General features: G+C 40.5%; 2 protein-coding genes across 5 annotated transcripts in view; both read right to left on the reverse strand.

The window, feature by feature from the left end:
• Positions 1 to 333: 333 nt before the first annotated feature.
• On the reverse strand, positions 334 to 14,927 carry ugp2a (UDP-glucose pyrophosphorylase 2a). 3 transcript variants are annotated; one of them, XM_053476546.1, is made up of 10 exons: positions 14,856 to 14,927; positions 11,699 to 11,826; positions 9,760 to 9,867; positions 4,426 to 4,611; positions 4,005 to 4,138; positions 3,337 to 3,634; positions 3,005 to 3,202; positions 2,515 to 2,757; positions 2,159 to 2,263; positions 334 to 822 (listed from the first exon to the last, which is right to left on the reverse strand). In XM_053476546.1, the coding sequence occupies exons 2-10, from the start codon at positions 11,795 to 11,797 to the stop codon at positions 715 to 717; spliced, it is 1,479 nt and encodes a 492-aa protein (XP_053332521.1). In that variant the 5' UTR covers positions 11,798 to 11,826; positions 14,856 to 14,927; the 3' UTR covers positions 334 to 714. The 3 variants fall into 3 exon arrangements, with proteins under 3 accessions (XP_053332521.1, XP_053332522.1, XP_053332520.1); XM_053476547.1 differs by having other exon boundaries at positions 14,852 to 14,870; XM_053476545.1 differs by lacking the exon at positions 14,856 to 14,927 and adding an exon at positions 13,173 to 13,210.
• Positions 14,928 to 16,419: 1,492 nt separating this feature from the next.
• The window catches only part of mdh1aa (malate dehydrogenase 1Aa, NAD (soluble)), a 9,906-nt gene continuing 2,554 nt past the window's right edge, over positions 16,420 to 23,771 (reverse strand). The window contains exons 1-9 of one of the 2 annotated variants that reach the window (XM_053477727.1): positions 21,915 to 22,047; positions 20,285 to 20,383; positions 19,992 to 20,088; positions 19,119 to 19,294; positions 17,654 to 17,776; positions 17,335 to 17,511; positions 17,129 to 17,242; positions 16,916 to 17,005; positions 16,420 to 16,748 (exon numbers count right to left, since the gene is read on the reverse strand). In XM_053477727.1, coding sequence (XP_053333702.1) covers positions 16,626 to 16,748; positions 16,916 to 17,005; positions 17,129 to 17,242; positions 17,335 to 17,511; positions 17,654 to 17,776; positions 19,119 to 19,294; positions 19,992 to 20,088; positions 20,285 to 20,383; positions 21,915 to 21,917 — 1,002 coding nt within the window. In that variant the 5' untranslated portion in view covers positions 21,918 to 22,047 and the 3' untranslated portion in view covers positions 16,420 to 16,625. Of the gene's footprint in view, positions 16,749 to 16,915; positions 17,006 to 17,128; positions 17,243 to 17,334; positions 17,512 to 17,653; positions 17,777 to 19,118; positions 19,295 to 19,991; positions 20,089 to 20,284; positions 20,384 to 21,914; positions 22,048 to 23,771 lie in introns of those variants that run through there. The other variant, XM_053477726.1, reaches the window with a different exon arrangement.

A 23,771-nucleotide genomic window follows, 5' to 3' on the forward strand; every position in this document is an offset into this window, starting at 1 on the left:
GTCCAGACTGAGAGCCTATTTCAGAGCGATCGGCGTGTCCTGGTGAGAAGGGAAGCGCATAAAGCGATCCACCAATCAGAAGACTTCATGGAGAGGGTTGACTTTCCCGTCATCAATAGAAGATGGAAATAAATGACGCCGGATAAGGTTGTATTAAACAATGCTGTAGTAAAATGTACATCTTCAATAAAGATAAAGGCGATTCAACTAAATAGTTAGTACATGCAACTTGTATAAAGAAAGAAATCGAAGAAATTTGGATTGACAAATGATTGGTAACAATAAGGAACGTAAAAAGCTCTAAAATGAAAAAAGAAGACGCAAAAGACGGGATGGTGTAACAGCATATTGCACTTTAATTTCTGAAATGCAGGACAAGTAACAGTTGAGACCCTGCCTTCATACAGAGTTTGGTTGCTTGTTTTTGAGCTCAAGGAGCAACAGATCCTGGATCAGTAACTAAAAACATCACAATGGGAACTTCAGTGTGTTGACGGTCTACACCATACAATCCCCAAACCCCCCGCCAACAGGGTCGGGCTCAAACATTCACAGTTTCACAGTTTACATTCGAATTGAGGGCAAGCGGCATGTACTGCACTACATTCTTAAGAAAAACTATGAGCACACACACATATACACACACTAACACAGGCTGATTTAATAAAGGATGGGACATTTTGTGTAATTTGGTGTGTGTATGCATGTGCGGTCTTAGTGGTCCAGGATGCGCAGGTTCCCGGAGACGATCTTGTTTTCCAGCATGGCTCCGGCTGGAATGTCGATCCGGTCTCCGTGATTAGCGATGATGATAACCGTGCCCTGAAACACGGGAAACCATGAAACTCAAAACTATTAGATTTTTTTTTTTTTTTTACTATATGCTATGTGACAATGTATTGCAACTTCCGACAGAGATCTCCATCTAGCCATTCATCCAACTCCATCTACCCAGCAATTGATTTCATGCACATAGCGCAATCTATAACCACTTATCTCTATCTTTATCCCTCCATCCATCCATTTATCCCTCTGTATTGATTTCCACTCACCCATTCATCTTCACCGTGTAGATATACTGTTATAATCCATCAGTCCATGTTTATTCATCTCTTAATACATTATACTGCCAAAAGTATTCGCTTGCCTGCCTTCATATACATATAAACTTGAGTAACATTTAATTCCTAATCCATAGGGTTTAATATGATGTTGGCCCCGTCCCCTTTAACTGAAACTATAATAGCTTCAACTCTTCTGTGAAGGCTTTCCAAAAGATTTAGGAGTGTGTTCATGGGAATTTTTGTCCTTTCTTCCAGAAGCGCATTTGTGAGGTCAAACCTTGATGTTGGACGAGAAGGCCTGTCTCACGGTCTCCGCTTTAATTCATCACAAAGGTGTTCTATCAGGTTAAGGTCAGAAAAGTCAAGTTCCTCCTCACCAAACTCGCTCATCCATGTCTTTATGGACCTCGCTTTGTGCACTGGTGCACAGTCATGTTGGAACAAGAAGGGGACGTCCCCAAACTGTTCCCACAAAGTTGGGAGATTGAAACAGTCCAAAATGTCTTGGTACGCTGAAGCATTAAGAGCTCCTTTACTGGAAGTAAGAGGCCGAGCCCAGTGACTGAAAAACAAGCCCACACCAGTTCCAACATGACTGCGCATCAATGTCTGACCTTACAGATGTACCTCTGGAAGAACGGTCAAATATTCCATAAACACACTCATAAACCTTATGGAAAGCCTTTACAGAAGAGTTGAAGCTGTTATAGCTGCAAAGGGGGCGGGGCCAACATCATATTACACCCTATGTCCTAAGAATTGGATGTTACACAAGTTCATATGCATGTGAAGTCAAGCGAGCGAATACTTTTGGCCATAAAGTATATACCCCTAATCCATATTCATCCATTTATCTATATTTCTTCACCCATCCTTAAATCTCTACTTATCTGTTCATCCGTCTTTATCCTTCATCTTCCTCTGCATACCTGCCTCATTCATCCTCTATACATCTTCCTATTTCTAAAATCCTTTAACATGATATCTGTAGCTACGCATTGATCTACACCACTTCTATTAGTCCATCCATCATTCATTCACACACACATTCACACAATCTCCATCCCTTTTTCCATCCCTCTTCTGTTGTTTACCTTCACAGTGACCTGCTTGCCGAAGGTGACGTCTCCAGACACGGTGAGGTGATCGAGCTCCAGCATGTCCGGGATGCTCTCGATCCTGCGCAGGAAGTCCTGCACCTACACCACAAAAAATAAACCAGACACGAGTTTAACGGTGTACCCAGCACTCTGGTTACTGACGCATGCCAAGGTCATACATTAACCAGTTTGTATTCTGGACTCAGCTTAACTTCGGCTGTGTGCTTAATGGCGCAATAAGTCTGAGCAAAGAGCAATGAAGCTTATTTGTTTGTTTTTTGTCAGCATTTTAGGTTCAGTCCATCTTGTATAGGAGTTGGTGCTTAAACTGATGCTAGTCACATGGGTACCTTGGTGAAGGAGCTGCCCAGTTTGACGTGCGGTGTGGTGGGGAACTCCCTCTTCTTACTCATGGTGAGAGACCCAGCGTCCAGGCTGTACAGGTTGGACATGACCAGCAGCAGGTCAGAGGTGGTCTTGACGGGGAGGAAGCGGCTTCGCGGGACGTTGATGCCCAGAGCGTTGTCGAAGCTCTTAATGGCAGCGCCGACGGCCGTTTCCAGCTGGATCACGTTCAGGCCGCCATCCAGAGTCTGGACACACAGCGTGGAGATAATAAAGCATGACAGTTTTAATTCTCCTTGTATTTACTCACTATTCTGAGAACTCCTAGTGTAATGTGCTGTTCATGCGCACACACACACACTCTCACACCTGGCAACTATAATGAGGAAGGAAGTCCACACAGATACAAAATTAAAGTGGGTTATTAAATCACACACATTTTAACTTTTTCATTATCCTACCATCTATATGTGTGTGTGTGTGTGTGTTGTTCACCTTGGGGTTAACGATGATCTCCATGTTCATGGCGTTCTGCTCGTGCAGCCTCTTAATCGCAGGCAGGCTGATCCACAGGTTGTTGGTGTTGAAGATCTTGAACTTGGTGACGGATTTGAACTCGTCCACGTGCGCTTTGGGAACCTGAGCGATCTCCAGCAGCCTGAGCTTATTGTCATACTGAATCAGAGTACCACCCTGGTGGACGCAGACATACAACACACTTATGGGGTTAGCGCCATAATCCAGTATAAAGTCTGCTCTCTCTCACTCGCTCACACACACACACACACACACTCTCTTTCTCTCTCTCTCTCTGTCCTGGTCCTCACCTTGACGTCAGCACGGGTCTTGTCGGTGACCTCCATGACAAACTCGCAGCGCCGGTCTGCTGGTTGGCTCATCAGATGGCTGAGGATGTGCAGGTCGACGGTGGCACCCAGGTTATCGATGTTGGACACAAAGATGTACTCCTTGCCCTCGGAGATGAGCTGATCGAGCAGGCCGGAGTTATAAAAGCTGGCGTAGATGTCTCCGTGGCCCGGAGGGTACCACGCCTCAGAGTTCTCCCCCGTCAGACCCATGTTGGTCGCCACGGGCAACAAAGACTCCTTATTTATCCTGGGATATCTGCAGAGAGAGAAATTCAATTTCAAGTGCAATTTTGCTTCATGACTGTCTTTAGATCACATGGGCCCGGTTTTAGTGACGATCGTATAAAGTCTCTATGAGGAGTATATCAAAATCCATTAGGTGCGTTTTGGCATACGACCCAATTTACCTGAAATAAATAATCCTCAGGAAAACAAGAAGGTCCTGCGCACCTTATAGTGCTTGGCCCCTAATAACAATCCTTAGAAGGACAAGAGTGCCCTCGCACATTTATGACATCAGCACTATTAAAACAGCATTACATCATAGCCATGGCATCATTGTGGTGATGATACAGAAGTAATCGGAGAAGAGAATGCACATACAGGGTGTGTGTGTGTGTTTGTACCTGCTCTGGTTGAAGGTGTGTATTTTGACGCGGTGGTGAGTGTACTTTTGCAGGATCTTCTTGGTGTCTTCATCGGTGTTAAAGCTGTTCATCAGGACCAGAGGGACGTCAGTGTTGTACGTCTTATTTAAGTGCTGTAACACGCATGCGCACGTGCACACGCAAACACAAAAATCACGAAAGCACCTTTGAAAAGAATGCATTAAGTATGTATAAATGAATTTTGAGAATGAGTGCTAATGTTGATAAAGTTGGGTATAAATGTGATCAGTGATGTTGTGGCTTAGTTGGTCATCTCGACAAAAAAACCCACTGCAACCCAAAATACATGGCATGTTTGAGTCTTTTCCTGCAGCTTCCTCTTATATTGTGTGTGTGTGTGTGCATGTGTGTGAGTGCATTAATTTGTGTGTGCACGCACCTCTATCTGCTGCACGGTCAGGTCCAGGAAGGTGTTCTCATTGCGGACGCTGATCAGACTCTTCGGGCCTTTACAGCCCATGCTGGTACCCAGACCTCCGTTCAGCTTCACCACGGCCAGTTTGTTTAGACTGGCAGCGACGCCCTGCGGCAACGGCTTCGCCCGGATTCTCTCGTATGGCTGAATCTGAAAAAAACAACCAAAAAAAAAACCCACCAAGATGGAGTTACTATAGCGTCATATCCTGGATAATACTGATAATAGGAGGAACCACACTACTAACACAAACACTGAACTTCATCAAGAGAGAGAGAGAAAGATTAATCGTTTATTTATCTGCACAAGCAAAAGTCCCAGTTTGATTTGAACACCCCTTGCATTTTGGGCTTCCCAATGAAATATGCACTGCATTATTTTTATCTAACCACTTTTAATTAAAAATAAATAAATAAATAAATAATTAACATTCACAAACACGTAAATCTGGTGAATGAGTGAACAAATGTTTTTCATTCCTGTTGAAACTCTTGAGCTTTGGACCTTGTGTGAGCACTAACGCTGCCAGCCAATGGAACAAAAAAGAAGGAAAGTAGAACAGGATGAATAAAGTTAGAAGGAAATAAAAGAGTGCCAGTGAAAGAGAGAGAAAGAGAAGAAGGCTTGGCATTTATAACAGTGATAGCCATGGCAGGCTGAAGTGTCCGAAGAGCAGTTCCCTGGCAACACGCACGCACGCACACATATACGGCATGCAGAACCGCACGCATTCGAGCATGCACACATGCACGCACTCACGTCGTGACTTTTATATTTTAAGCACCAATTTAAATAACCCAGGTTTAACAAACCCAACAACCCAGAGAGCAGAGTTTGCAATGTAAACGTGATAATGTTTGTTTTGGAGTGAAGATGGTTTAAACCCTTTCACCAGGCCTCTGAGAAGGAACTGTATAGCAATTATGTTTAATGCGGAAACCTCATACTTGACTTTATAAGGTGCGGAGATAATGGTAGGATAATGTCAATAATACCGCTAGCACAGCTGGATGATTTTCACTGTTATGTTAGCGTGAGTTATGTTTAATGGACACCTCACAGTATGCCTTCTTCTCCCTTAACTACCGTACTCTAATAAACAGACAGAAAACAAGCCGTCCTGACCTTTTAATAAGGTTTCAAAATGTGCAGAAAAATATGGCAGTAAGTAAAGCTTTTGTTCCTGACGTTGATGTGTAGGAAATGGAAAGAATGGGAAAACATAATAACTTAAGTGACTTTGACGAGGCCCAGATTGTGATGGTTAGACAACTGAGTCAGAGCAACTTCAAAACTGCAGCTCTTGTGGGATGTTCCCACACTGCAGTGGTCAGGACGTACCAAAAGTGATCCAAGGAAGAAGGTGGTCAAGGATCATTGATGCACATGGGGAGTGAAGGCTGGCTCGAGGAATGATCCAATATAAGAGCTAATGTAGCACTAATTGCTGCAAATGTTAATGCTGGTATTAATAGAAAGGTAAACACACTCAATATTAGTCAGGTGGTCATAATGTTATGGCTGATTGGTGTACAAGTGTAAATAAATATTCAAAAATCTGCTCCTAAATGTGTAGCCTAGCTAACGTAGTTTGCAAGGTTCACCTGCAGATGAAGCTAATCTTAGCTGGACAAGCAACAGCCATGTGGTGTTTTCTCAGTTGTGTCTAAAGACATGCAAGCTAGCATGACTACAGTGGAATTTCAGCCGTGTGGTGTCTTTTTTATTATTCTGAGGTAAATGGTAATATTCTCAATAGTTTTTATCTGTTTCCATAGCAACCATACATTTATGTTTTTACATAAGAGAGTTAAAGCTTGCTAATCTTAGCCACCACATGGTTTATGCTCAGGGTTTGCATTTTTAGCCACCTAGTAAAAGTGTTTTTAAAAGTTTAGCTTGTTTAAATGATTCATTTATTGCATCTTCCACATTCCTGTACTGTTTTGTTTACTGAAGTGTGCTAATCAAGTTACCAGTCATATCAGACACCAACTAGTGGTAGCTGCAGCTAGCTAGCTAGCAGTTATCGCTCCTTAACATTGCAAAATCTTGTAGCTGACTGTAATTCTTTTTTTTTTCTTTTTTTTTTTATTACACAAAACAGTACAGGAATGTAGAAGATGCAATAAATGAATAATTTTAATGAGGTAAACTTTTAAAAACACTTTTGCAAACCCTGAGCATAAACCATGTGGTGGCTAAGATTAGCAAGCTCTCTTATATAAAAACATAAATGTATGGTAGCTATGGAAACAGAAAAAAACTACTGAGAATATTAACATTTACCTCATAAAAAAAAAAAAAAAAAAGACACCACATGGCTGGAATTCCACTGTAGTCATGCTTCCTTGCATGTCTTTAGACACAACTGAGAAAACACACCACATGGCTGAACCCACAGATTAGCAAACCAGGTGACCTACAGCAGCGAATATGTCCTCCTGAACCACACATGTGTAGGACTACGTACCTAGCAATGTGTATTTAGATCTAAGGTTATATATACACACGCGAGGGTCAAAGATCATCGCTTCCATGGTGACTCTGAGGAAAGTTCAAACAGGCATTTTGAGATCGGGTTTCACATTCCTCGCGGGTCACAAATACACCCTGTTCCATACACTGTCCTGAAACGAGACATATGTGCACGTGTCCACACACATGCTCGTCCTTCAGACACAAACACACCGGTGGAGTTCAACGTTTGTATGAAGCTGGTCGGGCAGCCCAATATTTTTACATAATATTTGAATTACGAGTCAATCAGACTAAAAGGACTTCAACTGTCCACTGAGCCACTATGGTCGATAAATGTATGACGTACATTATGTCCACTGCTGTCGATAATGACTGAGAGCTCGTCTCGACTCTGAACAACAGACAGCAGCTGAGGATAAAGCAAAATCGTCAGCCTGGCGCCCACCTGATACAACTCAACGCCTCATTATTAAGTCATATCAGGTGCATTACAGCCGGGGACGGTGGCTGAAAGTCTGATTCCTGATCAGCTGGTTAAAGGTCCTGTAACCTGATCTGAACAACTGGCGGGCCGAAGAAAGAAATGTCATCCATCTTCCAGGAGCTGTAGTTCTCCCTTCCTGTCCAGGTCTCTGTCTCTGTGTGACTGAACGCTTCAGAGGTCAGGCTATTCATAGTCCAGCTTTCTGTCTAGGGATATTAGTGGAGTGGTGTACGCTGTTCATAGAGACACTGGGATGTCAGGGGGATTGCTGACACACACTTCATGTGCAAATCCAGAGCCACACACTATTATCTTACACACAGAGTAACCCTACACCACAGGCCTCCAACCTGACTCCTAAAGCTCTTTAGATATGGTGACTCATTTAACACGTGCGCATGCACTCACACACACACACACACACACACACACACACACAATCACACGCCCAATTTTTCGTTGTTAGAAGTAGTCCCAGTTGGTTGCTACCTTAATTAGGGTGTAGATAAAAGTGCCAGTGCAAGTACTTTGTCAAGAAAATGGGCCCTAAAGAAATTATGGTGCTGCTGTTTAAGAAGTAAAAAACAATCTGATCATATACAGTATACTGTACAGTATATATTGTTATATTTATTATATTATATTTTTTCTAACTTCTGACGGATTCATAGGTCACTGTGTGGCTTAACAAACAATAAAAAACATTCTGCTCAATCTGCTCAGGTACAGAGACTGATCTGAAAATAGAGGTGAAAATATTATTCAGGAAGCCTGGACAATTATTGATTAAAACTATATTACACATACAAGGAAGTTTGGCTCTGTGAAAGATAATATAAGGGAAATGAGGGCTGGTTTAAGACTTTTGCACAGTACTGTATGTACTCCAAGGTACCAATGTATATGTGGAAACTAATGTGCTAAACTTTATGTAGTAATATGTAAACAAATGTATGTAGCAAGAGGAATATAGTAAAAAATACTTGCAGTACAAATTTACTACACTTAATGCAGAAGTTCAAATGTCAGAGGACATGTACCTGTATGTAGTAAAAAAAAAAAATGCGGAAATTAATATAGAAAAAAATAATGTGAAACAAATTTAGTTTGTGGAAATGTATGTAGCAAAGACTTAGATGGCAAGAAAAATATACAGTATAATAAACAACGTGGGAAATTCATTTAGAAAAAGCTGCACAAATTTATGTAGTAAAAATGTATAAAAAAAAAATTAAGGTGTGGAAATTAATGTAGTAAAAATTTAAGTGGTACTAATTTTTATGTAGCAAAAATTTAAGTAGTAAAAACTCTTGCAGTTCCAATTTTGTTTGTGCAGATTTTAACAATTCATGCAATAAACATTTAGATAGCATGAAATATAATGTATGTAATAAACAATGTAGAAAATTCATGTTGAAAAATATAGGTTGGACAAATTAATGTAGTAAAAAAAATTTAAGTAAAAATCAAGTTATGAAAACAAATGTAGTAAAAATTTTAAATAGAAAAACTTTTTTTTATGTAGTAAATTCAAGCAGTAAAAAAAAAGGTAGTAAAATGCATAATTATAGTAAAAAGTAAAGTAGTAAAAATTCATGCAGTACCATTTATTAGTATATTATTAGTATATTAGTGTTAGTATAAATTTAAATGGCAGGAAATGTGTATAATAAACAATGTAGGAAAATTCAAGTTGGAAAATTTAGGTTTACAAATTTCTGTAGTAAAAATGTAATAAGAATCCATGTATAACTAATTTAGATAGTGGGAAATATATGTGATAATTCATACAGTAAAAAATACAACTTAGGAGGTAGAAATATTTTAATTTAGACCCTTTAAAAACACTCAAAGAAATGCAGCCTAGTTTTAATTAAACTCAGTCCTGACCAATCCTATCTCTGAGACTCATCCACTATATTAACTTTCTCCATCCCATCTCTCATATTCAGGGTCCAGCTCTCTGTCCCTCTCAGTAGGAAGGAACTGGTAAGTGGAAACTTGGCACAGCGCAGGTCTCAGTAATGTGGATGTTCTTTCTGACTCTTATCACAGCATGGAGGCGTGTGCTTCCTCTCGCCCCCAAAAAAGTACACAAGTTTTACAAATGCAACTATTGTAGTTAACAAGAAAGGGGGGTCTGTCTCAAATGTTTCTCATAAATATCTGTTTCACAGCACGTCCAGATTATTCGGCGGGTGAAAGTTAAAGATACGGTTATATTAAAACACGGTTATCTGTAAATACCTGCTGCTTTAAAGAAACACGTATTGTACGATAGATAAATGTAGCTAGAGGATTGTGTGTGATTCATTTAGTGGTGTGTATCTCACCGAGTCCTCAGGAGGTCTGTTGATCTTGGGCCATTCCACAGATGGACCCTTCACCTGGAGAAACCTGTGGAACAGCTGCTTAAACCCCTCGAAATCTTTTCTTGAAATCTGACAGGGAATTAACAGACACATATTAGTGCTAGAAATTAAATCAGCGACAAATAACATAATGACAATCAACCTGGAGCTTCCTGAGTCATTCTCACAACACTTGCAACACTTAGCATGGTTAGCTAATTAAGAACGTCACCTTCGGCCTTCACGCTAATGGCTCTGACCTCGCTTCGTTGGACAGCAGCGATATAATTAGGTGATCGGTATCTCTCAGGAGACCAAACGTTTTAATTACAGCTCTCGCTGCTGGTCGATGGGCCACTGCTGGAACACTGGGTCAGAACTAAGCAGCATGATTAAAAGTTTTATGTGTGTGTGCTTGCTTTGTTCGTACTAAAGAACATTTCTGAAATAACTGTTTTCTTATTCTGGTTAATGGGAAGCTCATTAAAAATAAAACACCAGAGAGGAAATGTGTTCATAAGGAGACAGCAAACTACTATAGTGTACATGGTGATCTCTTCTTATCTCCAGTAATACATAGTCTGTGATTAATCACAATTTTAAAATACTAAAGAAATAGATTTACTTGCATTATAAACATGCAGTATTGAATAAAGAAATGTATGACAAACTGGTTAGGGGAAACAGATTATCTTATTATATCTTAAACAATAGCATTTAACAAATGTTAAATTAAAATCTCTCAAATGAGAAAAGCCCTGAATGCAGTGGCTGGGTAGTACAGAGGTGTGGCAAACCCACCGACAACAGGGCTCGAACCCTGATCCTTAAAAGCAGACATTTAACAACCTAGAGCCTTGGGCACCAAACAGTAAAAACAGCTGAAAAATAATCATTGGAGCTCCCCTGCCCCCTCTCCATGACTTGTACGCTACAAGAACCAGGAATCGGGCAGGAAAAGTCTCCACAGACCCCTCGCACCCAGGACACAACTTCTTTCACCTCCTCCCTTCTGGCAGGTGCTACAGAACTCTGCACACCAGAACTGCCAGACACAGGAACAGTTTCTTTCAGCAAGCAATCACCCTCATAAACAGTTGAACTGGATCTTACAACCGTCTTTAAATCATTATTTGCACAACCATCTTTAAATAATTGTTAATTGCACAAATCAAACATCCAGTATCATACTGTATATTGTGACAGAGCACCCTCATGCCTCCATCAAACTCCCCACATGCTCATTACTTCACTACTCCTATACTACTTTGTTTTTTAGTAAAGTACCGTCCCTAGAATAGTACATATGATGCACACAGGGCTACTTACCCTACTTTACAATCCCTTTGTGTACACTATACTGCACATACTCGGGATCCTCAAGCTTTATTTAATCTTATTTAATCACAAGCAAAATGTTGCATAATTACTGTGTAATTACTTGTACAGTGTTTAATGTTTGTCTGTACTCTGAGAGCTACAAACAGCCGGAAACAAATTCCTTGTGTGCCTCAACATACTTGGCCAATAAAACCTGATTCTGATTCTGATATTTCTGTCATATCATTCATCTTTACTAGAAAACAGAGATGATGTGGATCTGAATTCTAGCTAAAACTATCAGGGGGGAAAAAAATCTATTTTATTTCTCAGATACAATTCCTCTCATTTACTCTCGTAACAAACCACGAGTTCCTGTCCTCCTTTCTGAATTCTTTGCCTGTCCTATCTCAAATTACTGCAGTGTCCTTCACCACATAACCTTTCCCTCTACACTGTAACTCCAAATCCTCTAGAAATACTATCCTGGATATTCAGGAGGCCGGTGTAACGCTGTAACTCTGTGAAGAACATAAGAGGATGAATTTCTCAAGAAGAAGACCAATATGTTAAAGGTGAGAAACTGTTAATTAAGCTCTACCTCGGCTTCTGCACCCTTGGTAGTGGAAAGCAGCTTCTCAAGCTCCTTGTGCATGGAGTTTTCATGCTGCTCCCTGAGCTTCTCCTGAAACTCCGTCATCGCACCGTTGAGAGCACCTCGACTCAGTTCTACACACACACAGATAAAGACACAACACAAGTGTTAGGGACATAAAAAAATGTATAGATGTGTACCTATGGACATTTTTGTTGCGGGTACCGGTACTAAAACATTATTACCATGCACTAACAGCAACATCTATCTGGCTTTATTTGACTTACAGTAAGTAAGGTTCCAAGCATCAAAGACACAGGAGTTTTTAAGTAACCATTTCTTTTTATTTCAGTCTGAACAAGGTGAAGCTCTTATGTCATACTGTGGCATGTCAAAGGCGTTCCTCAGTGAATGTAACAGCAATGAAAAAGGCTACGTCAGGTAAAACCCCAGATTTAACGGTGATGTGCGTTACTTCATTGGAGCTGCGTGAGGAGCAGCGAGTTGACCACACGTTCTCATATAATGGTAACATGCAGATGGATCTGAGTGTCACCTCTTTATATACATCTTGTAGTTTTTTTTGTTCTTAGCATTCCACTAATAAATTCTAGTCAATGGAATTCTTCTTCATAGTATTATTCATTATTTAGAAACAATTCACCAGAAATTACCCGACAGACCGACTCAGTCAGAATTAACAAATATATCTGATCTGCATAAAACTGAAGATATCTGCCCCAGTAATCTTACAACTGGCTTTTCTCAAATAAATCTTCTTCCATTTCCTCACTCACCTGTACCAGTCCTCACTTTCTACCTTCATTCCCCCTTTTTCGCTTTATATATGCTTTTCGTCCTGAAAGATTGAACCCCAGTCCAAAAAGATTAAAATGAACATTTAACTATTTCTTATTCATTAGCACAATAAAACTGTCCATCCCATATCCTAGTTAGGAAGCTGGGGTCAGAGCTCAGGGTCAGCCAAGATACAGCGTCCCAGGAGCCGATAGATCTCGCAACAGTTGCAGCTTTGCAGTGCTGGGGGCGCTGATCCATAACAGTTTAACAGATCCATGTCACTTTAAACACTTAATATCACCGATGATATTATAAGAGTGTTTTTTTTCTTCTTTTTTTCTTTGAAATCAAGCTCGGTTCGATTCCATAAGCCGACACTTGGGAAATTATCTCGCCAGCATCTCACCATTTTCATGGGAACAGATATACAATGGCGAAACAGATAAAGGAACTCATAACTACACTTAAATACACTAATGTGCTAAAAGATGTTTCTCATGCACTATGGAATTCATTAGATTAGAGACTGTATATGCAAAAATGTTGTACATGTAATACAGTTAATCAGCTTGAATTCAGACTTTAAACAAGTAACATAAACATAACCTGAAATCAAGTTTCTGGAACAGTACAGCTGACACTCATTTAAAGAGAAGCACGTGATCAGTACAGAACTCACCAGCAACCGACAAAACCGACATGATGATGATATGATGAGACTGTTATCAATAATGTTCTTAATAGGTTTGAAATCTCGCGATATTTCCGTTATTCGCCTTAATTAATTAACGTTCGGGTCTTCGGAGCAAGAATCTGAAGGTTTTGTTTGTTGTTGTTGTTGTTGTTTATTTTGATTTGAACTCGAGCTAAAATCGGCACTGAGAAATGAGAAAAATTTCCACACTTATAAACCATCCGCGTTAAATCCAAACCACGTCTTCACTCCTCCTCCTCCTCCTCCTTCTTTCCCCCCTCTTTGAATAGTAGCTTCTCTGTGTTAGATCTCCAAAGTGTTACAACTTAATAACGTTTAAAATGATCAAAGCTGAAAGAAATGAAGTCTTTGATCTCTGCAGTCTTCGCCTGTGTGTATATGCATGTATATGATCCGAGCCGAGATGTTTAGAGAGAGAGAGAGAGAGAGAGAGAGAGAGAGAGAGTGTGTGTGTGTGTGTGTGTGTGTACAGTACAGAGGCTCGTTTTCATCGAACTGTAGCACAGCCCACCTCCCCTCCCACCTAGAGTGGCAAATACACATGACTTTCTACTAGTGATGGGAAGCTTGAATCACTTTAGTGACTCGGTTCTTTGAATCTCGTTCATCAAAATGAACGAATCTTTTTTTGAGTCATTTAGTTCTTTTGATCAGAAATAAATTAAAATGTTGCATTCTAAATAAACAGACCCCCAATACGTCTACATACACACATTTTGGCTATAGTTTCAGTAATGAAAATATTCCATTTCAGCTAAAGACATGTTATAATAAACAGAATGAGCAGCTCACCATCTTATCTTTTATTCTGAGTCGCTCGTGCTTTTGAATCTATTGCACCGCATAGTCTCTCAATGGGAGTCACGTGACAAAAGAACCAACGACTCGGAGTAGAAGAGTCATTGAGAAAGAATCGCTCAATTCTGTTGCCTGTATAGGAGGGTTTGCGATGATTTGCGCATGCGCGCCCAGGAGAAAACGAACGAATCACTCTCCGAGACGACTCGTTCATCTGAGTCACGTTAAAGACTCGTTCAAAAAGAACGAATCATTCATGAACGACCCATCACTACTGATAGACGTTATGCTTATAATGTTTTATAATATATATATAATTTAGAATGTAACCAGCCTTCTTTAAGAGATCTGGCAACAATTTAACATAAAAAAACATTAATGACATTCAAGTAAGCCCTTCTGAACTGAAATTAAAGGGGGATAAAGCGGGAGGGGAGGCGCGCGCGCGCGCACACACACACACACTCATTCTACTAAGGCAGGGTTGTGTCACACTGGTCATACTGTCTTCTGATGACAGTAGGATTAATCATTAAACACACACGCGCGCGCGCACATAGTCTATTATATAAGTCACATCTTTTTGTGATTTTTTTCCCTTTTCATTACTCGAACCCAAACCCAGGGTGATGAAATGCAGCAGAAGCAGTGAGAGATCTTGGACTGTAGGTCGCAGCCCTATTCCCTTCAAGGGCAAAGAGGGGACTCAAGCTCAAGCAGCTCTAAAAGAATTAGCACAAAGCCAAGCACGTCATGCCTTAGAAAACACACACACTCACACACACACACCTCGCTCTGTGCACACTTTGTGACAACAGCGCTTATTTATTTATTTTTTTTCTTACTCACTGTCTCCAAACTGCGCCAAACTATCAAGAACACGCACACCGACAGCACCCGGAAGTCTCGTGAAACGTGATCGCCGACCAATCAGGATGCCGGAAAAGTCTGCCTCAACCAATCAGATTGCAGCGAGGAACGTGGCACGAACAAGGCATTTTGCTGCCACCCTCAGGTCAGACATGATACTGCAGGTATTTTTGTTTTCCCTCACCACTCTTGACCCGACCTGCGCTTGCCTGCTCTTGCACAACTGATTAACAGCTCGTCCTGAGGTAATGACTGAAGACTAAAATACATAGATCAGCCATTACTTTGTGGCCACCTGACTAATATTGAGTAAGTTCCTGTAATAGTGATGTACTACTGTGTGTTCTGACACATTTCTATCACAACCAGCATCAACTTTTTTATAAGTTAAGCCATATATGTGTTCTTGTTAGTAAGCTGGGGGCAGAGCAGAAGGTCAGCCATTATACAGGACCCAACGGGAGCTGAGGTTTGAACCGTCGACCCACCAAACATCAGTCGGTAACTCAGATGCTTAACACCCTGACCACTGTAGACCAGGAACGTCCTACAAGAGCTGCTGTTTTAGATTTGCACTCACCCAGTGGTCTATTCATCACAAACTGGTCCCCACTCAAATCCTTCAGGTTCACTTGCTGCCTAATATATCCCATCCACTTCCAGCTGCCATTGTAACGAGATATTGTGAGACGGGCCCGATTGTGATGGCTAGACGACTGGGTCAGAGCAACTTCAAAAAACTGCAGCTCTTGTGGTATGTTCCCACGTAACAGTGGTCAGGACAAACCTAAAGTGATCCACGGAAGGAAAACCGTGGGTGGAACTGGTGACAGGGTCATGGATGGACAACGCCCAGTGATGCACCTGGTGATCGAAGACTGGCCTGTGTAGTCTGATCCAATAGAAGCACTAGAGTAGATCAAACTGTGGAAAAGGGTAATGCTGGTCATGATAGAAAGGTGTCAGAACACAATGCATTTCTGTTTTAACTGCAAAAGGGAGGGGGGGCTCAATCAATATTAGGCAGGTGGTCATAATGTATCAGTGTATACACCCAGAACCAAGTACAAATAACTTAATTCTATGCCTTTTAAAATATCATAGGCTATAGCCATAAATATTATAGTATGCCATATATATTCAAACTGGTTATACAATTATAATTATAGTTGCATTGCTGTAGATATTAACTTAACCTCACTTCATTTTAATTTGATTAATGAAAAAGGTATGCTAAAAAACAACACTTTGTATAATTAATACGAGACTATATGAGCAAACGGGTAGCTCGGTGGTTAAGGTGTTGGGACTTCTAATCAGGAAGTCTCTGGTTCAAGCCTGGCTGCCATTGTTAAGCAACGTCCTTTACCCCCAAGTGCTCAGATATAATCTCAATAGGTAACTGAGACAGGAACGACAGATATACTGTAGCTCCAGTGTGAGATATACTGTATCTGTCACCAGTTGGCATATAGACAGCTTTTATATGAACAAAAAAACAAAAACAAGAAAAAACTACTCTGCTTGAAATGAAGACACCACCTTTATTTAAGACGTTCCTTTTATTAAGAGTGGAGTTACATTTTTGACAAAGGGGAACAACCAACGTGCGTTTCCAAAAGTTAAACTGATTCTACTCTTGTTATTGCCTCACTGAAATGAAATAGCTCAGATGCTGCTTGTTCCCTTACAGCTTGTAGAAACAGGCAAGTTTTACAGTTTGGAGGAATTTGTGGTGGAATCAGGTAGTCATGCAGCGAGAAAGGACACCGCCGTGTCTCGCTCGTCTATCAGCTCGGCCGCCGTGGCGTCCATCTTGCCACGTGAGAAGTCGTCAATTGGCAGACCGTCCACCACCTGCCAGGTCTTGTTCTGTACAGACGAAAGCAGAGACGCACAAACCAAACCAAATATTATCGTTAATGTCTTTCCAACGGTTATGTTTTACAACAAGTACAACTTGGATTAAAAAAAACAAACAAACAAAAAAATAAAAAAAATTGTCAAACTAATTAATAATTAGCGAGATAAGGTCAGACCTTGATGGTGACAGGGAAGGAGTACATGAGGTCATCGGAAACGCCGTAGGAGTTCCCAGTGGAGTAAACTCCCATTGACACAAACTCACCCTGCAAAGAGAGAGTGAGAGAAGGAGAAAAAGAGAGATAGTGAGTGAGTTCATATTATGAAACACTCGCACAGTACATGGGACAGTCTTCCAACGGTGCGTCGCCATGACGCTGCAAACCTACATCAGGAGTGCCGAACCAGATGTCCCTCATGTGGTCACAAATGGCCTTCGCAGCAGACATGGCGCTGGACAGCTTCCTGGCTTTGATCACGGCCGCACCGCGCTGCTGCACCGTCTGAGAGGGAGAGAGACAGGAAAGAGAAACCGTGTGTAAAAGTTTCCTTCCTTCTAAAAACTACCGGTGGAACGTTTCTGAGCTGCACTTACGGAGATGAAGTCTCCATTCAGCCAGCTGTCGTCCTTCACGGCGTCATAGGCGGACTCCTCTTTGCCGCCCAGGTTGACGGTGGCGTGGTGGACGTCGGGGTACTGCGTGGACGAGTGGTTTCCCCAGATGATCACGTTCTTCACTCTGTCCGAGGACACGCCCACACGCATCGCCACCTACCGACATGTGAACGGAAACGGCAGTGAGCAATGCTTTCTAAAACCTTTAAACACATGAAGGCACGATTAAAAATGAGCAAAAGTTAAAGCTGTACAGAAGGTCTAATTGTTATTTATTATTTATTAAAAACAGGGAAACCTGTGAGCGGGCCCTGTTATGGTCCAGCCTGGTCAGGCAGGAGAAGTTCTCCTTCGGGATGGACGGCGCGGATTTGGACGCAATCAGGCAGTTGGTGTTGGCCGGGTTTCCCACCACCAGCACCTAAACACAGAGACAGATTTTAAATTAAACATGAAACGTAAGAGCATAATTCGAATGACAGATGTGGGTTTGAGGTATACTGTAATGAAAGTGGAAAAAGTAACTTTTCACAACTGTAAACAAAAAGCAGACAATTATAACCTAGCCCAGTCCTATGCAGTGTTTCCCCACACACAGGGTATAAAGTATATCGATAGACTCCCAAATATATTTGACGGTCAGACATGTGAAATGAATAAAAATGTCAAACAATCAAAATATTTTGAAAAAGATCCTATATGTTTTTTTCTGTGTAGTAGTAGGACTTTTGTGCAATGCCAGTCCGTTCCACAAGTATATTTCACAACTGTGGAAAACACGGCTATGTCTCGTCTGTTTACATAATATAATGAAGTATAATGAGCTGAATAGCTAGTTAAGCGCTCAAACAAAGGTGTGTTTTAATAGCAGGGAATGCAGAGGATGCCAGCTGCCGTAAAAAGAATAATAAACCCAGGAAGATCCCCTTAGAACTTAGGCGACACAAATCCGTGCTGCAACTCAACATGGGTCAATGAGCAATAAAACAAACAAACAAACAAACAAAAAATAAAACTTCTTATAAGGAAGTCCTACCGGTGTGTGTCGACGGAGGACGCTTCAGACATCAAACCGTGCATTTGTGTTTTCTGGCGCGTCATGTAGAACCAAAGTTATCGTTACTTTTAAAGCGTGTAAATTGTACTGCTACCGGAATATGGGAATGACGTCGCAAAAATTTAGAATCTAAAAAAAGAATCATAAAAACGTGCGATCTTATGAGTCTGCACTATTTCTTTGCTTGTCATGTTTAGTTGCTTAAAAAAAAATAAAACTTAGTTCATTATACTGTTTGGGTAGCGCCAAAAAAAAAGAAAAAAAAAAGGGTACGTTACATTGTACTGCACAATCCTGACCCCTATCTGCCAGTACATGTATTAACAACATAGTAAGGCAAAAAACGCTCTGGCGGTTAACTTTGCTAACATACATGCTGTATATGTAGATGGAGGGGAGGGTTTAGTAGGTTGGATGTCTGAAATGTAAAATTACTAGACATATCAAATAAATAAAATGTTATATATACAGTACACATGTAATTGTAGTTTGTTGTGTGTAGTAGACCACATTTGTGCCGGCCTGTTCCACACCTATGGGAGACACTGCTATGTTTTTGTAATGAAGCTTACATAAGATAATGATAAGTAATTAGCTAATTAGCTACTTAAGCGCTCAAACACACATGATGAAAAGAAGAAAAAAAAGTTATTAGCGACTATGGATAAAAAACAAACAAACAAACAAACAAAAACACCAGCCTTACCTTGACTGTCTTCTTGGCGTACTTATCCAGAGCCGCTCCCTGCGTCTTGAAGATGGCCACGTTGGCCTTGAGCAGGTCTTTCCTCTCCATCCCCTCCTTCCTGGGCATGGAGCCCACCAAGATGGCAGCATCCAGGTCCTTAAATCCCACCTCCACCTTATCAGTAGGAATCACCTCTGCAAGCACACATACTCAGTGTAAATAAAGTGTCATTTTTTTTTCTGCTGAACACTACAGCAAACAATGACCTTCACAAAAGCTGGAAATGTCATTGATCTGAGTGAGACTGGTTGAACATACTGTATTGACCCTACTGTGTACCCAATCAAGTCACACACTCTGGATCTGTGTATGTGTATTAAACATATACTCCGTATTTTAGCATGTTACAATTTATTAAGAGCTCACAAACGCCCTTTTATCTCCGTGTCTGCGGGGTCGTGAATCAGAAACACTCTTTATCAGAACGGACTTTGATCTGTGTGCCAATTTTTACGACGCGTCCCATTCTTTGGACTCCTCCGCCCCCCCTTGCGTTACGATTGGCTCGGAGCGGACCAATACGAGGAGCAGGATACCCCACACACCTCTGTCTGTGTGCTGCTGAGTCATGACTACAGAACGCTCAAGGATAATGCGTTCATGATGTGAAGGACAACTGCATCCGTTTCATCATCCCTACATACAAAAGCATGCGTGTGTGTGTGTAACGAGGCTTCTACTGTGTCCAAGGATACACTGCGCATCAATGAAGAATCTCCAAAGCTCTCTACACTGACTATTACAGCAGAAGCATCACTGGCCTAGAATCATTTTAAGAGAGAAGGAACACACACAGTGTGAATTGATTCAATATCAGTAGGAAGCGCTAACCTCTGAGGAGCGGGAGAGCGCAGTCCTGCAGCTCCATCACGACGCCGTCCAGCACGGGCAGCATAGGCGGGATGTCCAGGAGCACCAAGATGATTGGCTGAGGCACAGGAGACATAAAAAGCAAATGAGACATCAAGCTGGTCCTTCTTATAACTAATTTGGAGCTTTTTAACTGCTCGCTAAAAGTGAGTTTTTGCTTGCTAGTTTCTCGCAAAATAATTTACAACAATATACAACAATAAAACCGATTTTAAGACGGCATTGTCGTGTTGTTTTGTAAAAATTTTTTTAACCTGGTCCTTGCCGAATACATCTCCTTTGGCAATGCTGAAGAGCAGAGAGTATGCAATCTGACCCGCAGCACCCGTCACTAGCACACGGATTGGTTCCGCCTGCAGAGAGGGAATGAATAAATGAATAAAAACATAGCAATTAACAACAAAACATGGCAACGTGTTTGATATTTTCTGCAACTTCAATCTTGTGCATTAAATATAATGTGTTTTATTATAACATGGAACAGACATGTGACCAGTTTCTGAGCTAAATGTCAAAACAGAGGCAGTGTTGTCACACTTTAACCTATTAAAGATCCTAAGATCTGTATAATCTTGTTTTTTGTGTGTGTAAATTTCCATATGCACTTCACGATATTAAACAACACCTTACAATATGAGCTTCTGCGCATGTGCGTTCGAAAAAAGAAAACTTGTTCACAGTCTAAAAATCAAGCTAGCTTTATTCAATTCAAACTGATTTATATAAACTTTCAACATACGGTAGAGGGAACAATATCAACTGTATATTAAAAAAAATAGAAGTGATCAATTCAGTTATAAAACACATCGCCTTTGTGCAGTGATTCACATATTGCCACCCTAACTAACTAAAAAGTTAACATTTATAGTAAAGATGAACCGGTCGATCGGCCAGTGAAAAGATTTGATTGGTTTTTAAGTTGATCAGCTGATTGATTCTGTACCGAGTGCAGAAGCTTTCAAATGGTAACAAAAATGCTATTTTTGAATATTTCTCCAAACTCTGTAAGCATTAGTCTCAAACTAAGCCATTGGAGGGGGTAAAACAGCAGTGTTTCTTTATAATCTTACAGGTCCCACTCTGAACTTACTGACTCATTCATCTTCTATACCTGGGGATGGGGGGACTTAGGAAGCACAAGGCGAGGTACACCCTGAATGAGATGCCAATCCATTGCAGGGCGAACACACACACATACACATACTCATTCATTCACACACTACGGGCAATTTTGGGGCGCCAATCAGCCTAATCTGCATGTCTTTGGACTGGGGAAGGAAACCTGGTGGAGACCCACCAAGCACATGGAAAACATGCAAACTCCATACACACAAGCCTAAACTATTTTTAAAAGTTTAAACTGTTTAAAAAATACACTTAAAATAATAATAATAATAATAATAATAATATCAAATATTCATAAAATCGTGATACTTTTAGAATCGTAATTTAATCGAATCGAACCGAGGTATCGTGATAATATCGTATCGGGAGGTGAGGGTGATTCCAGTTCCTATAAACAGTTATATATAAAGATTTCTTTTTCTATGAATGCGCGCAGTGATGACGCAAACGATGCCACGCGCAGAGAATACAGCGTAACTGTGGTAACGATAAAAAAAAAAAAAAAAACTCGCGCGAGCTTCTACGCTACTTACATGTTATGCGTGATTTTCAAAATGCTAATGCTAACTTGTTAATACATTTATAATGTTTACACCCGGGTTTCTTCCACCGTTCTCCCCCCACAAAACAGACACCTTACACATACAGCGTTGAACAACTTAATAAAGTGTTTAAAATGTTATTGTTTACAACCCGGAAATAGCGTCGAAGAAAATTAATTAAATTAGTTAAAATACATAAGAAATAATAACATCTCACCATATTGAAAGAGATTGTATGTTCGTTCCTCTAGGACCTGCGCTCTCCCAACTCAGGACCAGACTAACCAGACACCTCTGTTCATATACCGAAATGTCAGGCTGTGCTTCCTGATGGGAAATGTAGTTTTTTCTACATAATGTTGTATTTGAGTCTAAACAGGAAGGACTACATATCCCGAAAACTCCGCGATACAAGCCGTGCGTTTCAGGTTCGATTCGTCACGGCCACACCATATATGGAGGATATTTCCGGAAATACGGCTAACCGTTGAGGTTTGAAATTCGATTTGATTTTTTTGTTGTTGCTATAATCAATTGAAACAGTCCAAAAACAACATTTACAACAACAAAAAGGGCATATTTAGGCTCATGTTATGAGCCTAATGACACACAATGTTCGATGTGAATGATGTGAAGAAGTTTTTAGCTTAACATACAACTTGGCCTTAACCCCACAACAGACAAACAACACACAAATATCAGACCTGACTTATGACAGATTCATCATTGTCATCTATACCGCCTTATCCCGTAAACAGGGTCGCAGGGGGCCTAGAGCCTATCCCAGAAGACTTGAGTGCACAAGGCAGGGTGCCAGTATGTCATAGGGCACACACACTTTCACACACTACAGGTAATTTGTGAATGCCAATTAGGCATGTGGGAGGAAACCAGAGCACCTAGAGGAAATTCACCAAACACGGGGAGAACATGCAAACTCCATGCACACAGACCCTGAGGGGGGAAAACGACCCCCCCACCCTGAAGGTGCAAGGCAATGCTAAACACTAAGCCACCATGCCACTCATATACTGTATATTATATATAATACATGTATTATTTATATTAAAATATGACAATTAAAAGTGTCTGGGATCAAGTTTTCATCTCACCATTTACACTAAATAATCAAACTAGAATGTGTGCACACTTATAATGTTAGTATAGACTGCTTACATATTATGCTTATAAAACTTTAATTACACAGTTAAGCTGTAACCTACCTAAAAATATGCATTCTTAATTAAGTATGACTCCACACAGACCCCAAGTAATAGCAATCCATCAAACAGGGCATAATGATCTGCACTATTCCTTCCCAGCCAAAAAATACACCTGAGGCAGGTAATAAATATCTGTAGACTATAAATATTTCTGCCTAAGGTTTGTTTGGAAGTGAAGCATATGCTTGTTTTTTCTTAAGGTGTGCAAAAGAACTTTGGACCAGTGTAGATATCGTAATGCATTTTAAATGTCAATACAACACTAGATAGTGCTGGTGTGCTTAAATAGTTTCAGCTCTGATTCAAGCTGCTGGTCATGAAGTGCTTATGAACGCTTATATAAAATGTAGCATGTCATTCTGTGACTAATTAAAAACGCTTTAAGTTTAAGTAACAGATCTAATTAAGATACAGTAAAGGTCTATGTAATTACTAAGATTGAGTAATTGAGTAAACCCCAATAAGGAGTGAATAGAACTGCTAGCTAGCTACACACTGAAATGTACAACTGGCTAACTGGCTATTTTTTAATATATATTTAAGGTAATCCATATTAAGAAGAAGTTTGTAGCTTAAACCAACAATTCAATACATTGTGGGAACATCATGTCTTAGAGAAACATTTGTGGGAATGAAATCCCCCCAAAAAAATCTAAAGTTAGCTTGGGGAGAAACACTTCATTAGAAGCTATCCAGCTAGCTATAAATGTTAAACAATACTATTAGCCTTTACTCTGTGTTCTTAAAGAAGTGTACCACTGATCTTAATAGATATTAATGATGATAAAATGCCATCACACACTGCTTTATGATGTCAATTCATACTCGAGAAGTATATATACTATTTGGTG

This window comes from Clarias gariepinus, chromosome 18 (assembly GCF_024256425.1).
Source record: "Clarias gariepinus isolate MV-2021 ecotype Netherlands chromosome 18, CGAR_prim_01v2, whole genome shotgun sequence".
NCBI classification, from domain to species: Eukaryota; Metazoa; Chordata; class Actinopteri; order Siluriformes; family Clariidae; genus Clarias; species Clarias gariepinus.